General features: G+C 49.8%; 1 protein-coding gene across 3 annotated transcripts in view; it reads right to left on the bottom strand.

Annotated features, from left to right (window-relative positions):
- The window catches only part of LHPP (phospholysine phosphohistidine inorganic pyrophosphate phosphatase), a 119,983-nt gene that overhangs the window by 90,846 nt on the left and 12,757 nt on the right, over positions 1 to 16,380 (bottom strand). For 2 of the 3 annotated variants that reach the window (XM_036899085.2, XM_057506446.1), the window contains exons 2-5: positions 13,292 to 13,479; positions 10,410 to 10,563; positions 4,521 to 4,584; positions 3,493 to 3,585 (exon numbers count right to left, since the gene is read on the bottom strand). In XM_036899085.2, coding sequence (XP_036754980.1) covers positions 3,493 to 3,585; positions 4,521 to 4,584; positions 10,410 to 10,563; positions 13,292 to 13,479 — 499 coding nt within the window. Of the gene's footprint in view, positions 1 to 3,200; positions 3,267 to 3,492; positions 3,586 to 4,520; positions 4,585 to 10,409; positions 10,564 to 13,291; positions 13,480 to 16,380 lie in introns of those variants that run through there. The other variant, XM_057506445.1, reaches the window with a different exon arrangement.

Genomic DNA, 16,380 nt, shown 5'->3' with positions numbered 1-16,380 from the left:
TTGAGTCCATGTTGGAATGAATAAACAAATAAATGGGAGAAAAAGGAAAGCTCTTCCTTACAGTAAATTCCAGTGAATAAATACAGACAGAATAATGGAAACAGAAAAATCACCATTTGGCCAACACCACAGTAGCAAGTGTTTCAAGTAAGAATTATCAATCGATGCCATAATTAGAAGGGGAAAAGAATGGCAGGAAAGAGAATATTTACATAGTGTGAAAGTATTTTGTTAGTTACAAAAGGATGAGTAGTTATGTGCAGTGGAGGGCACTGGTGGACACCACCTCCAACGGGGATCAAAGTGAGCCTCACCATGGCCAAGTACCATCACGGCAGCCCACTGGGGTCCACCCAGAGGGCGCAGTGGTGTTGCTGTGAGATTCTTGCCCAAAATGTGTAAGCTAAAATTAAATCATGAGGACTGAGAGGGTATTATGCTAAATGAAATAAGTCAGAGAAAGACAAATACCATATGATTTCACTTTCATGGGAATCTAAAAAAACAAATGAACAACCAACCAAAATCCAGAAGCAGACCCATAAATACAGAGAACATACTGGTAGTTGTCAGAGGGGATGCAGGTGGGGAGACGGCCAGAATAGGTGAAGGAGATCAAGAGGTACAAACTTCCAGTTATAAAAAAAAACAAAGTCATGGAGATGAAAGGTAGAACATAGGGAACAATATTGTAATAATTCTGTGGCCGATGGCAACTACACTTAATGTGCTGAGCATTTTATAATGTATATTCATGTCAAAACCACTACACTGTATACCTGAAACTATTATAATATTTCATCAACCATACTTCATTAAAAAAATAAAAATTAAACTTTGAGAAAATAGGAAAAAAATAAACTGAGAGACATGGTACAAAATATCTGGCCAGAACTCTTCCAGAACACAGGGTCCTGGGAAATGAGGAAGACGGAGGAACCAGCCCAGAGGGAATGGCAGGTGGGGATGTGACCGCCAAAGGCAAGAGCCGTGCCGGGATGGCTGACGACACCTGCAGAGGTCTGGAGGCTAGCTGGGAGTCTCCATCAATGCTCATTTCCTGATTTTGTAATTGTTCTGATTGTTACATAAGATGTTAACATTCGGGGAAGCTGGTTTAAAGGGCATATGGGGATTCTTTGTACTAACTTTGCAGCTGTTCTGTAAATGAAATTACTTCAAAATGAACAGTTAATGATTTTTAAAAGTGGTTATTAGTTGATAATCATGGAAGCTCAGTGATGGATATCTGGGGGTTCATTGTGCTACTTTCTCGACTTGCGCAGATGTTTGAAATGTGGAAATATGTGCTGAAAAGTTAAAGAGGAGGTTTTAAGAGACAAAACAACCGCATGTAAGGTATGGATCCAGTCTGGATTTGATTCAAACAAACCTACATAGAGGGACACTTCCAAGACAGCCAGGAAAACTTAAATATGGATTGGTATTAGGTAATACTAAGAGATTACTGTTGACTTTGTTAGGGAGAGTTTTTTTTCAATGTGATAAAATACACATAAAATCTACCAGTGTAACCGTTTTACCACGTACAAACCAATGGCATGAAGTACATTCACAGTGTTGTATGACCATCACCACCATGGAGCTCCGGATGTTTCGATTGCCCCAAAAGGAGACCTCACACCCATGAGGCAGTCACACCCCACAACCCGCACCCCAGCCTCCTGGCAACCACTGATCTATTTGATGGATTTATAGATTTGCCTCTTCTAAACACTTTATATAAATGTCCTGTAATACATAAAATGTGGCCTTTTGTGACTGGCTTCTTTAGTTTACCATAATGTTTTCAAGGTTCATCCCCGTAGCAGCCTGTATTAGCATTTCATTCTTTTCTAGCTGAAATATTCCACTGTGTGAAATGCCACGTTTTGCTTATGAATTCGCTTGTTGATGACTGACTGCACTGTTTCCACATTTTGGCTATTGTAAACAATGTTATGAATATTCCTACATACATTTTTGTTGGAACACCTGTCTTCAAGCCTTTTGGATTGGAAGGGGAGCTGCTGGGTCCTATGGAAATTCTATGTTTAACTTCTTGAGGCCGTCTTTCCATAGTGGCTGCTCCACTGACGTTCCTACTTGTGTTCCTATACAAAGGATCTAATTTCTCCACATCCTCGCCAACTCTTGTTATTTTCCAGTTTTCTGTTTGCTTGTTTTTAAAATGATTATGGCCATCCAAATGTGTGTGAGGCCAATCTCTAGTTTTGATTTGCATGTTCCTAATGACTGACAATGCTGAGTATCTTTTTGTATGTTTACTGGCCATTGCTAGGTGTTTTCATGCATTGTAGTTAAGCTTGAAATAACTACCTTTTTTGAAAGGTGTCCTATAATATGAAAAGATACAGTAAGTCTGGGATTTGTTTTAAAAAACAACAGCAAAAAACAAGTAAATTTGTAAAAAGAAAGAAAAGGGATAGAAGAAGGAACTTACTGAATCTGGCTGACGGCTGTATGGGGGAATCACTATCATTCTCTCTGCTTTTGTGTAGGTTTGACATTTGTCACAATAAAAAAGAAATTCTCCCCTAGGATATAAAGTCGTGAAAACCCAGCTGGGTTTTTTATTCCTGCTGTCTGCGTTCTTTCAGACACCAAGCCTCATCCTCCACCAGCCTCACAGGGCATTTTTCCGAGTGTTCCCTGGGGATCCCCAAGATCCACGCCTTCTGGTATCTGTGAGGCGGTCTGGGTGCAGAGGATCCAGACTTCTGTGGCTGTGGGCCGGCTTCCTTTAGCCTACTGTGAGATCAGTGCTCTAGACCGGAGCACGTGGGAAATCGAGCAGCGCCACGGTGATCCAGGGGCACCAGCCTCACCACAGGATGCTGACACTGTCCCTAGTGCCATGTGCAAATGGGACAGCAGGGCAGCCCTGGGCTGGCTTTTCTTCAACACCTTTTCTTCAACAACGGTCCCAAGAAACCAGCAGCTGGAGGGGTCTAATGCCACACTACCTGGGCATGTGGACACTAAAATCATAACTGCTTTTATTTTTCTTTTCAGGATGTATGTTTGGAAGGCTAACTGTCTCAAAACAGTCACAATGTAAAAGTGGCAAGATGTGTGATGTTATTTCACATGCTGCTTTCATCCTGCTATATATTGTCTTTGCAATGAAGTATTTTTAATACACTGATAGGACTTGTCGATTCTTTTCTTTCCAGAGAAGCAGCAAAGGTCGCTTAGAAAAAGCCACAGGCATTTCTGTTTCTCACTCTTAGACTGAAACTAATCTAACAGGTGAAGACATTCAGTGGCCTTCTTTGCTTTTTCCTCCTTTGCTTTTTTTCCCCCATTTCCAATGAAATCAGCTTTCATGGGGCGCAGTCCGCACCTGGCTGCCCTGCCAACCTCTGCAGGCTGCCTGAACCCTCAGACCCACCTCGGGCCCCAAGGCTGCCCCTGCATGAGCCTCCTGGATACAGCTGCTCCACTCACACTTCACGAGGGACAACCTACCTGGTGGGCGTCCACCCCCATCTCTTTCAGGGCCGACTTGAAAAATTCAGGAGACGGTTTCCCCACCACTTCGGCTTTGATACCACAGGCATACTGGGAATGAAGAAGACACAGCAAGTGTTTGGGATGAAGCACCCAGTGAAGACCCAAGCTCAAGTGAAGGCCTCCCTATGGGGATGCACCCATGGCCACAGGCCTCCAAGGGGCACGACGTGGACTGAGGGGCGGGTCTCATAGGCGAGAGCATCACTATTGCACCCCAGGCCCCCTGGGAAGCTCGGGGAACCCTTTACCAGGCGCCCTGCCATCTGCCATCTGCTCAAATGCCTGACAGCGGGAGGCAGTCCACAGCTGGCAAAGCCACAAGGCGCCATGCAAGCCACCTGCCCTGGGCCCTCATCCGCACTCTCCTTCTCCTCCCCTCCCTGCTCCCCACCCACCCCGGCAGCTCTGTCACGGGCCCTCGAGGAGAAGTGGTCCAGGGTTCCATGTGCCGGTCTGTCCATCCCTCCCACCAGAGTGCCAGCATGGCGGTGAGGATGGGGGGTAACACGAGCCGACCTGGGGTGGCTGACTGGGCATGGGTCAGAGTGTACACTGGAGAGCCCCATCTGAGCCTGGCCTTGGAAACTGGAGGGAGGGTCGGGCAGGGATCGGGTTCGGACAAACCAAGCTCAAGGTGCAGATGACCAGGGTCAGGAATGAGGTGGGTGGTCCACAGACACAGAGCTGAGGGTCCGAGGGGAAAGCAGCAGAGAGCCTCCCAGGAGAGCCAGCCAGGTCAGTGGCAGGCAGGGCAGGAGAAGTGGAAGGGCAGGGGGACAGAAGAGCAGACCTGTGACCAGGCGGCTGAGGGGCCGAGCTCCAAGGGAGGGAGAGTTCGGCTTGAAGCCCCAAAGAGGAGGACCTACTTGGAAAACATAAAAGGCAGCACGGACACTGAGCACATCCCCTTCTCCAGAAAGACCAGAAACCTCCCGGGCAGCCCTGAGATGTGAAGAGGGCTTGGGCAGACCCCGGGCAGGTACCTCAAGTGCCTTCATGTAGGCACCAACGTCCAGTTTCAGGCCAGAGGTCTCCTTGTAGTAGCGTCTAGAAAAAAGCAGGAGGGAATAAGGTGAGCTGAGCCCAGGGGCCTGGGAAGTCGTGGTTCTGTGGGCTCCAGAGAGCCTAGCCACAGGTGAGGGCCAGTCCAGATGCCACACAGAGTGGCTGATGGATGTCAGCATGAGACCCAGCAGCAGGCCACCATGCCTGGCAGGAGAGACCAGCTAGCAGCCCTCAGTCAGAATGGTGCCTTGCCGCCAACCTCGTGGGGACCCTGCTGCAGTGACTCACGGGGACGCCTGGGCAGATGGATCCAGTTGCTCACACACAGGAAGACAAGTGACCTGTGTTCTGGGAAAGGACAGCAGGTCCACAGAACCCCTAATTGTTAATAATTAACCCCTAGCTGCTGCCTGAAGAAGAAACTGCATTAGTTCCACAGCACCCGGCCACATCTCCTTTTAGCCAGAGGTTAAGAGAGGTGCCAGGTTTCCTGGCCACCAGATGCTTTTATGAGAAATCAACTATTTCTCCCCTGTCTCCTTGGAGACTGACACAGCTCAGCACGCCTTTCTGAAGACGGTTTCAGGACTCTTGTGAGCACTGTGCCGAGCCCCGGCCACCACGGTCTGGTCCACCCCGGCCACACGAAGACCGCTGGAGACACAGGGTGGCCCAAGCCCAGCTCTCTCTGAGCGAAGCCATCTGACTATAAAGGAGGGAGAAGCCAGGGCTCTGTTGCTCTACGACAGGGTAGGTGCAAGCCCAGGACACTGTGAGCACAGCTCCTCAGCCATCCTTCTTTTCCCATGCCCTTGGAATGTGGGAGACATTGAATAACACATGTGCAGAGAACCCAAGAGAAGACTAGCGAAGCATGCTGACTCAGGGTTCGAGTCTTCCCACCTCTTCTTTTTAACTGTGGGATTTGGGTTTCTTCAGCTCTCTGGGCCTCAGTTTCCTAACCTGTGGAATGGGGGAAAAATAACCAGTATCCACCTCATGGGTTGTTGTGGGGCTTGAACAAAATAATGCACGCACACTTCTTAAGGTGGTGCCGAGCATGTGCACACTCCTCTTTGTGGGGCTGAGACCTGTTTTGTGCCTATTTGCAAAGCTAGAACCAAGGGTCTCAGAAACTGCCCCAGGGCTGTGCCCTTCTCAGCTCTGCGAGGCCCAGGAACCCTGCCTGCCCCTTGGCCCACCTGAGGCCTTGGAGGCTGTAGCGGCTTCCCTGCTGCCGGCGTTCACCCAGTGCCCAGGAGGGACAAACCCTCTGGCCCACTGCACCCCCGCTGCTCGCCTCAGGAGCTTCCGCCTCGACGGCGCTGGGCTGCAGGCCTTTGGCCAAACCCCTGACCCTGGCTGGGGCTGATCCCCTGCCTCTCATTCGTCTCAGGGTAGATTTGGAGCCTGGAGCCCATTTGTTGAAGCTGTGGGGGGGTCTCCTGTTGTGACAGGACCAAGTGAGCCCCAGGCTTCTCTGTCAGGGTCTGAGGCTCTGTGCTCTAGGGGCCACCCTGCAAAGATGGGGACCAGATGGGACACATCTGGGACACATATAAAATTTAAAAAAATTTTCAGTGACACTGCATGCATTCAGGAACGTGAATTCAGGTAGCCAAAGGGGCCTGCAAATGCTCCCGCTTTTGAAAGGTGATCCCAAAACAGAAGCTTAGAGGTCCCTAATTGCATTTGTCTTAAAGCCCCCTGCTTGAGTAGGGCCACACATGCTGGGGACAGGGAGACAGGCAGGCATCCCAGAGAAGGAAATACCAAGGCCGAGACCTGAAGCTACAAGGAGGGGAATGGGGGCGTCCAGGCCGGGGAGACGGGAGCCTCTCAGTCAACCAGCAGCGCTCTGCTGAGGACCCAGCGGGGCCCTTGCCCTCTGCCTCTGCGTGATGGCTGCTGCAGGTGGGGAGGGAGGGGCAGGGAGCCAGACTGGGAGGCATGGGGACTAGGGAGGGCCTCCCTGAGGACGAACATGGTGAAGTTATTAGACAGGGACAGGGGACAGAGGTGAGGAAAGAATGTGTTAGCATAGGAAGCTGACCCAGAAACCAAAGAAAAAACTTTAAGACATGCCGCTCTGTTACCACAAGCATGGCTCTGTTGGAGAGGAGGATTCTGGGGCCCCTGGCCGCCTGCGTCCTAGTCCCCTGGGCCAACTGCAGGGGGCGGGAGTGGGTGCACCTCCCCTTAGGAAAACCTCCCAAGGACACCCACACCGCACAGCTTCGGCCCATCCCACACGCCCCCCGAGTCTGTCTTCCAAAGTGACAGAAACCTGGACTTCTGCTTAAATTCAATCCTCATGGGAAGGAAAAACTGAAAGTGTAGCTTAAGATACAGGATCAAGATACTGTCTTTGTTACACTAGTTTTTAGAGTCTAACAAAAAGACTGACTTCCAAAAATCCAGATTAGAAACCTTAGTATTTCTTTTTTAACTGAATCTAGGCTCGTTTTAATAGTGCCTAGAATTTTTCTTTATTTTTTATTCATTCAGGAAAACAATAATTTTGAAAGCAATCTGTTAACTGAAAACACCTTTAGAGACACTAAATACCAGTACTTAAGTTAATTTTTTAACACATAAAGGCCCAGGTTATTCCAGAATTTATAAATAAGAGATTTAATATATTTATCTTTTATTACAGGCATAATAAAAGCTACCAGAGGCTTGGCTAGAACCTGGGTGTTACAGCCACAAAGAAGAAACCGTGGACACGGGAAAGATAGGAAAAAGCTGGGGAGAAGCAGTCAGATAGATTTTATGCTTTATTCTTCTGCCCTTTTCCGATCATTCAGCACAGCCTCTCTTCCAAATGACCACTTGACCTTTCGCACAAGAGCCATTAACCTTCCATAGTCCGTCGCGTAAACAGCTTAATTTTCTGAAGGCGGCATGACAGAAGAAATTACAAAGGCAATTCCCACTCTCCGTCCAAACAGATGCCAAATGTAAATCACTCCATTTCCAGGAGGAGGACATTCTGCCCCAGTGCCTTCCCCAGCCCGTCTCCTCTGGGGCACCGCTTAGCCCTGCTCCCGTGGAAGCCACCCCCTCCCCATCAGAGACCCCCACTCGGGTGCGACGGCAGCTCTTCAGGGTCCGTGGGCTGTTCAGGGAAGCCGTGGCCAAGACCTGAAGGCTGTCACATCCTTTCCCCCAGATTTGAGCACCTATTCCACAGCCCAAGTCAGAACCTTCCTCGGCCAGAGACCCACTAATTGCTTATCTATAAAACAAACCTTTGCCTACCCTTAAATTTGTTGCAGAATTACAAAGCTAAAAGGAACCAACCAGTTCTACATTTTTTTCTTGCTTAACAACATATCTATTTGACTACTACACATAATGTAGAATAATAACCTTAGTAAGTTAAAGACAATGTTAAAGAAAAAAGTTTTCACGTAAATGAATTATAACAGAGCTTCTCAATGATGTTGTCCCTCTACTGAGGGGTTGGTAACCTTAGGGATGCCTAAAGGACCAAGCCTGGAGAGTAAATGAGTTAAGCAGGCCCAGTTCTGTGGTCTGCAGTGACCTAAACTGCCCCAGGCTGTAAGGTTAGGAAGAGATGGTGATGGTTAACTTTATGTGTCAACCTGGCTGGGCCAGGGGGCCTGCACATTTTTTCAAACATTATTCTGGATGTTTCTGTGAAGGTGTTTCTCAGAAGAAATTAACATTGAAGTTGGTGGATTCTGAGCACAGCCGACTGCCTACATGGTGGGCCTCACCCAGTCAGGTGAAGGCTTGACCAGAACAAAGTCTGACCTCCTGAGCAAGAAGGACTCCACCAGCTGACAGCCTTTGGACTCAGAAGGCTGCAACACTTCCCTGAGTACCTTCCCAGCCTGCCCGCAGACTTTGGGCATAGTCACTTCCCCACAACTTTCCTCTTTAGAGAGAGAATATATGTACCCATCTCTCCGTGTGGAGATCTCCTTATCCGGTCAGTTCTGTTTCTCTGGAGAACCTTCACTAATATAGGACACATTTTATCTGAATAGGATATTTTTAGATCCTAAAAGAAATATATCCTCGCTTTTCTTTCTTAAAATCTCTTTCATTTGCCTATTTTGATAAAAACGTGAAGACCATGAAGAAACAGCTCTCTACTGAAAGAAAAATAACCAGTAGAACAAGACGAATGGCAGCTGACTCTGGGGCTTGGTGAAGGGGGTGGTGGGATGTGGTGGGGTCTATGGTGAACTGGAACTAACAGAGGCCATGGCTTCAGCCAGGCTGCTGTGAGCCTGGCAATGTGGGGCCCTGTACTGTTGGGCTTTCTGATTTTTCAAAAGAATCCAGAAACTTGAATTCGTTATTTAAAATCTCTCTGTTTTTTAATACTGACTCTAAAAAATTTAAGATCTTGTGAGGGCCAAACATCTGTTCTCGAATATAACCTAGAGGTGACAAGCACTGGCTTGGGTAGCACTCCAGGCCCTGCTAGCCTTATGGGCTGGGGAGTGCAGCTTACTTTCTCTCCCTCCGCCTCAATATGCCCACCTGTAAAATGGCAAAGGCGTTGCTTACATCTCACAGGGTTCTATTTGGAACTGAAATGGAGCACGTAAGGTGCTCAGCAAATGCTTGTGGCCAGATCAAAATTCCCTGACTCACCTATTCCAGGAGCTGGTCCTGTTCAGCAGGAGAGATAGGGAGTTCCCGATTACCAAAAGGCACCCAAGCTGGGAAAGACTCCCCTGCGATGGCCCCAGAGTTCTTACACTGCAGGAAAGCCAGCATAGAGCTCCATGGTGGCCTTGCAACTTTAAGAGCCTATGATTCTAAAATTCTAGTGCTGCTTCTTTTGAGGACAGAATAAATATGCACAGCTTTCTGGAAAGCAACTTGGCAAATGCATCAAGAACTTTAAACATGCACATCAACCAAAATGCACAAATGTGTTTATTAGAGACTGACTTGGGTAGAAAATCAGGAACCTAAATGTCCATCAGCAGGCATCAGTTATAAAAACTACAGGATACCGTGCAAAAAAAAAAAAAATTACAGAAATAACCATGCTGCTGAGATATCTACTTATTGCATGAAAAATCATGCACAAAATATTGTTTTGTGAACAATAAAAAATGGGTGCAAAAACTAGGTCAAGCTCGAACCAGTGCAGTGAGTCCACCCATTGGCAATGATCTCTTTGTCTACGAAACTGCTTGGAAGGACGCACATCAAAATGCTGACAGCTGTTTTATTGTGGAACTGAAATACTTTTTTTTCCCTTCTTTTTGTTCATCTGTATTCTCTAATTTTCTCAAAGAACACGTGCAGTCTTGACGGGAAAAGATGCTAAGAAAAATGACCAACATGGTTTTTTAACAGATAGAGGCAGTGAGGCAGTGCCAAAGGCTCAGACGGAAGCATCAGTCACAAAAATCACAACTTCACAGAGACTATGCTCTGTGGCCAGAGATAGCGAGCTCCAGGCCCGAGCATCCCATGGGCCCACGAGTCTGTTTTCCACCACTGAGGTGTCCCCTTAGCAAAATCCTTCAATGCCTCGGGCTGTACCCTGAGCAGATGGACCTGGACTTGGGCCAGTTAACACTTGCCTCTCCCGTCTCCAAGGGCGCTCCGTCGGCAGGGGCCTCCTCGCCCAGGGCCCACACAGAAGCTTGGCCAGACAGCTCCTGGAGATAGCGTATTCAAATTTCCTCACAGATCATTAAAAGAAAGGAAGGAAGAAATGAAGGAAAAAAGCAAGACTAAGGGAGGGAAGGAAAAGGAAGTCACCCGCATCCACTTTTTCATATTCTTCTCTACTGGGTCTGTAGGTCAGACACACACGGGGGCATCGCCCAAGGCAGCCAGATATGCTCTCCCTGGGGCCAACTCACCCTTTGCCCAGTGATATGAGCACTGGATTTTCCAGCTCCATGAGCACCTGGAAGGCTTTATTCATGTTTTGATAAGAAAAGTCTTCTCCTGCATCAGCAATGACGACACAGTTTGGGTTGGACATGTCGATCTGATCAAATTCTGAGCGGATTCCTGGAAAGAAGGGAAGAGAGAAAGAGGGATAAAGTCCAGTGTGATGTGGTCCCCCTCCCACCTACTCAGGGGCACTTCTGAATGCCACATCTGCCCTGGCCCTTTCCCAGATGCCCTCTTTCTGATCCTCACAGCTTGCTCTGGGAGATGGGCAAGGAAGGGGTGCTATTCCCATTTTACGGACAAAGGAATTCCAACTCCCCACTTAGAGAGCTTCTTAGAAGAAAGATGGACCCTCCCCTGGAACCCCCACCCCAACACCGGCATTCCTTAGCTCAATACCACAGGGAGGAAACCCCGTAGCTTTGCAACTAAGAAGGGAACTCTGGCTGGAAGACAAAGACTTCTAGATGTAGAGTCAAAAGAGACTGCTTGCAACCGTTATAACGTTGATACTGCTGGACCCAAACCATCAGAATCATTGACACATTTCAGTCAAACCCACTGGAGACATGGCAGCAGGACACACATACATCCTGGAAAGAAGGAGCAGAATCTCACCCCGGCTGGCCCGGTCCATCAGCTCCCTTGGGAAAGCCTCTTCACCCATCTCCTTCCCTGCCCTCCACTATTTTAAACTAACATAGGGAGAGTTGCAAGGGTAAAGTGAGTCATGGGCCTTACGTCTCCAGTTACTAGGAAGAAACATACTCTTATCTATCTTGGTGTTAGATATTGACTTTTCTGGATTAAAACAATCAGCATGGTGGGAATTAGAAAGGCTCCCTACACCAAGTGCTGGTGAGAACGCGGAAAACCCGCAAATGCTGGCTGGAACGTAAAATGGTACAGCCCCTCTGGAAAAGAGCTAGCAATTTCTTATAAAACTGAATACACACCTACCTCAGGACCCAGAAATGCCACTCCTAGGTATTTACCCAAAAGAACTATAAAGGAATGTTTGTAGCAGACTTATTCCTAATAGCCTAAAGCTGGAAACAACTCAGGTATCCATCAACAGGGGAATGACAAAGCAAGCGTCTGTTCACTCAGTGGAATACGACTCTGCAAATCAAAAGGAAAATGCCTACTGATAACACTACCATATGGAAGAGTCTGAAAAACTGTATGTTGGGTGAAAAAAGCCTTACACACAAGACTATTGTGTAAGAAAGGGTTAACTCAGCAGGCCTGGGCTGTTCCAAAGAAAGGCTGTCGTCTGATGCACGGTCCACCAGATCCTGGGAGATCACCTCTGAGCCCCTGGAATATCCTGCCTGGAATGGTGTTTTGCATACCAGGGGCCCTTCTGGGATGATGGTAAAGTTGCAGGTCTCGATGGGGGTTTGGGTGACAAAGATGTGTACATCCATCAAAACTCAGAAAAGTACACTTGAGATTTCTACATTCCATTGTACATAAATTTAGTATCAAAAGAAAAAACTATAAACAGATATTGAACTCTAGTTAATGATGTGCACAAGTGTATTGGGGAAGTGTACCAATGTCTGCAATTTACTTTGAAATGCATCAAAAAAATCAGATGGACAGATGGACGGATGGGTAGCATAAAATGAAGAAACTATCGTAAAACGTCTTTGGTAAAATTGAGGTGATGGGCATACAATATTCCAAGGAAAAATTTTTCAGCTTTGCTACATGTTTGAAAATGTTCGTAATAAAATGTTGGGGGAGGGGAATTCTTTAACAATAAACCTGGAGAAAAGATTCCAAGTCTGAAAACAGGCACATGTATGGAAAAGAGAGGTGGCGGATGGGGAGCAAGGGCATCTCGCTTCCCCCAAGCCCTTTCTGCTGGTTTGGCTCAATTAATGCCGCTGTCACGCAAGCGGATGCCTCCTCCTCTTCCTCTGCTTGTTTCGCCCACCCACCCTCTGTCCAAGTCTTTCTCTTTCTTTGAGGACCTGTTTTAAAGACTGGCAGGGATCCTAGATCACAGAGGAAGGATTTTGAGGAACATGATTTCTGCAGGCTGGGCATGTGGCCCTGGACTGGCACGAGAGCTACGGACTTGCTACTCAGGCCTTTCAGGGAGCCCCCTTTCCTGTGGGGAGGCAGAAAGGCATGCTTGCTTCTGCCAGGCAGTTGGTAAATAAAAACATCAGGTGCAGAGGAAGGAAGGGAGGAGGCCCCATGCAAGAACAGGCAGCACCCTGAATCCTGAGGCAGTGCTGTCTGTGGTTCTTTTTAAATATTCAGAAGGCACCAGATAATACTGTTCCTTCCATTTCCTTCAGAAAAACTCCCCACTGAAGGTCAAAGAGGCTCTTTTCTTGCATTCGGACTAATATCAGGATGTAAACTTTGTGCCATTTGCCAGAGAGCTGGGCTGGTTTTCAAAAATATAGTTCAGGCTATGGGTGTGGAAGCCTACAGACTTCATTCCAGCTCTTCACCTTCTTCCTTCTCTGATGCCATTCGTGCACACTCACACACGCGCGCACACATGCACATCCCCGAAGCTAGAATCTTGCCACCTTGTCAATTCCTTGCCCCCTGGTCCATCCTAGATCAAAGAAAGCCAGTTCAGGGTTCTCCTCTGTGGAGCCATCTGGGACCTTCCTCTAACGAGCCTCTGGTATGAGGCTGGGGGACAGTCAGGCCCGGTCCCCTGCAGGAAACCCATGAGGTTCCCACCCCCAGGTCCATGAGCGCCAGCATAGGAGCCAGTGTGGCCTGTGCCCTCCCCAGTGGTGTGGCCCAGGTGGAAGGGGCAATGCCCACCCTCAGCTCCCACCTGGGAAGGTCCCAAGCCCGGCAGGCCCACCTTCATGGACTAGCAGGTGTGGCCGCAGGCCTCGCTCTCTCAGGACCAGGCAGGCAGCTGGGGCCGGGGCCGTCACCTCGCCCTTGGAGATCGTGAAGCCCATCTGCCGGAGCAGCCCCACCAGGGCTCCCCGGGCCTTCTGCGACTCGTTGGTGCAGAACCTCACCTTCAGCCCGGACCGCTTCAGCCTGGAAGGGGGACAACAGGCAGAGGGTGCTGTGAGCACGCACAGGGTGTAGCCTCCTGGGAGAAAGCCAAGAGCAACTGGTACAGCCCCTGCACAGGCCGGGTCCCTGCAGGTCTGGAGGAGGGCCTTGGCTGACCCTAGGGTGGTCAGGCTGGGATTTCCGAGATCTTTTCCAGGGGACCCCAACCATGCCCCACAGTCCTCCATTCCATCCTCACAGAATCACGGCACACCTCGCTCCCCAAGGTTCCCACCTGACTTCCGCCTCTCCTACCTGGAACATGCCCCCACTCCCTCTCCTGGGACCCATACCCACCCTCTTCTGGGACAGGTCCCCACTCCCTCAACTGGGACACATGCCCACTCCCCCACCCAGGACGGGTCCCCACTCCTGGAACACAGCTCACCCTCCCACCTGGGACGTGTCTCCACTCACTCTCTTGGATGCAGTGCCTCTCCACACGTGCCAATTCTCCCACCTTCCAAGACCCACTCAACACCTCCCCTCCACCAGCTCATCCCCCTCGGCCTGGACGTCTGCAGCAGTTTCTCTGTGCCTTTCCACAATAAGTAGCACTTACACTTGCATTTGAGCTACATAAGCCTCATTAACTCTGGATCCGTATTTCCCCAGAAGTGCAAAGGCCAAGGGATCAGGCTGAAGGGTGTCTTCTCATCAGGGACATTGAAGAAAGGTTGCCAGACAGAGTCAACAAGTACTTGGATGATCCCGGAAGGACGGATGGGAGGCAGGATCGATCCCACACAAACTCAAAGTTAACACACTATGAGCCTGAGATGCTGTGGACGGTCAGAGGCACCCACATCCCTCCCTCCTAAGCCCACGGGAGACCCGCTGCAGGCTGACTGCACTCAGGAAGGTTCTTGGAACACAAAGCCCCACATAAAGAGGCGCCAAAGCAATAGCATTCAACCCTTCTACGACAGCCACTGGGCACCGACTCCGTGCTTGGCTGCGCTGGTGTGTTGAACTGCAGCCTTGACCACAGCAGGTATGCTGCTCCCCTGCAGCCCACAGTCTAGCAGGTGGCGTGGGAATCTGTGCAAAGGGAGGGGAATTGGTGATTGAACAAAGAGTTGCTCTAAAGGACATAAATGGGATGAAGAGACAGAAGTGGCAAGGGTAGGTAGGAAGGTCCAGAAGGACTCCCTGGGCAGGCAGCTCAGGAATTGAGACGCACAGTGAGGGAAGGAACGGCAACCAGCAGAGGGAAGGGTGGACTTGGTGACAGTCGGTGCTGTAGTGCAGCAAGGGCCAGCAGGAAGGGAGAAGTCGCAGAGGAGGCCCGGACTCCAGACCCCAGTGCAGAGCACATAGCCTGCCAGGGCCAAACCCAGTGCGGCCCAGTAGTTGTGTTTGGCATCTGCAGAGAGCTGCAGTGGGGGTGGGGAGGGGGTGGGGGTCCTGGGAAAGACAGCAGGCTGCAAGCCTGGAGGCCCGGGGAACCCCGGTAGAACTAACCGAGAACACGGACTGTAACCCAGCGCTGTTCACAAACAGGTCCCTAAGCACGTCCCTGGCAGCGGTCTACAAAGATGTAGGAAGACATGCTTACTCCTCACCCATCCTTTCAAGTTTTGTAATAGAAGTAGCACATTAACTGTGGTAAATGTATAACTAATCACTTATTATTTATAAGTAAATATGCATATATAGGAGACAAGTGCTCCAACTTTACATAAAGTCCCCACGTGCAGAAGCAACACACAGATTAGGCCCAGTTACTCGGAACTATGGGCTTGCAATCAACCTCCCTCGGGGCCAGCGAGACCCACCACCGGTGCAGCTCTACCTCAGCCCTACCGGCGACACACTCTCCATCCGGCTCTTTGGGTGAGGACATCGAGTCTCAGGAAGGCCGAGTGCCCCCTGCTCCTCCTCCTGGATCTGAGACTCGGGGGCGCAGGCTAATTCCTATGCGACCTGACCCAGATCCTGGAAGGGACGTGGAGTCAGGAACAGGAAGCACGTCCTACAGAGCTGCCCTTGAAAGCTGGAGGGGGTCCGGAGGAGACAGGTCTCTCGGGCGGGGTCTGGAGAAGGCTTCCGGAGGAGCAGGGTCCAGCTGGAAGCTTGCAGAGCAGACAAGGTGGCGTCAAGGGCAGGCGGGCAGAGCAGAGGGACGGGCTGTGTGGTGGTCCTGCAGTCCCAGGACCTGGGCAGGTACAGCTTCGGGTATGTGCAAGGCCCAGCCCGCCATGAGGCTGGAGAGGAGGCTCATGGAGAGCATGGGGGTGCCTCGGGCACTCGGCTCCATCCTGGGGGAAAGGGGCTCACATGCGAGGCCCCTTAGTGAGGACAGAACTGGGAAAAGCAGGTCTGTCCCACCTTCCCTTCTCCCACTACCCTGTGTGGTGCTGCCTCCTCCCTGTCTCTTGTGTTTTTCTTTCTTTGTAACACTATCCAGTATCTCCAATTATCCAATTTATATGTTTATTGTCCCTCTCTAGAACCTATGTGCTCCCTGAGGTCAGGAACAGGGTCTGTTGGGTACTCAGCATCCCCAGCGTTTCGCACAGGGCTTGGCACAAAGCAGGCCCTTGGTCAGTGTTTGCTGAAGGACTGAGTGATGGGAAGTCCAAATGAAAGTGAGAAGGACGCCTCCTTAGGACCACACAGACCATGCCTACTGCTTCCCCCACCCCTGAGTGTGTCCCGGGCCTGCAGCCAGCCCCCTCACAAGCCCGAAAGAAACAGACAGGAGCCAGTGAAGAAACATGCATTCTCACTTGATAATAAGCCGACAGGTGTGATTTGGGAAGAAATCTGTGGACCTACAGACAACACAGTGCACGCAGACTGGGAGGCTGATGGCATCTTCATCCACAGCCAGGTGATTCAGTCCTTTCTTAGTATTTGTCTTTCCTAATCAGAGGGTTA

This window comes from Manis pentadactyla, chromosome 8 (assembly GCF_030020395.1).
Source record: "Manis pentadactyla isolate mManPen7 chromosome 8, mManPen7.hap1, whole genome shotgun sequence".
Classification (NCBI taxonomy): domain Eukaryota; kingdom Metazoa; phylum Chordata; class Mammalia; order Pholidota; family Manidae; genus Manis; species Manis pentadactyla.
The sequence above is the reverse complement of the archived record's forward strand: the minus strand, read 5'-3'. Positions and strand labels throughout refer to the sequence as shown.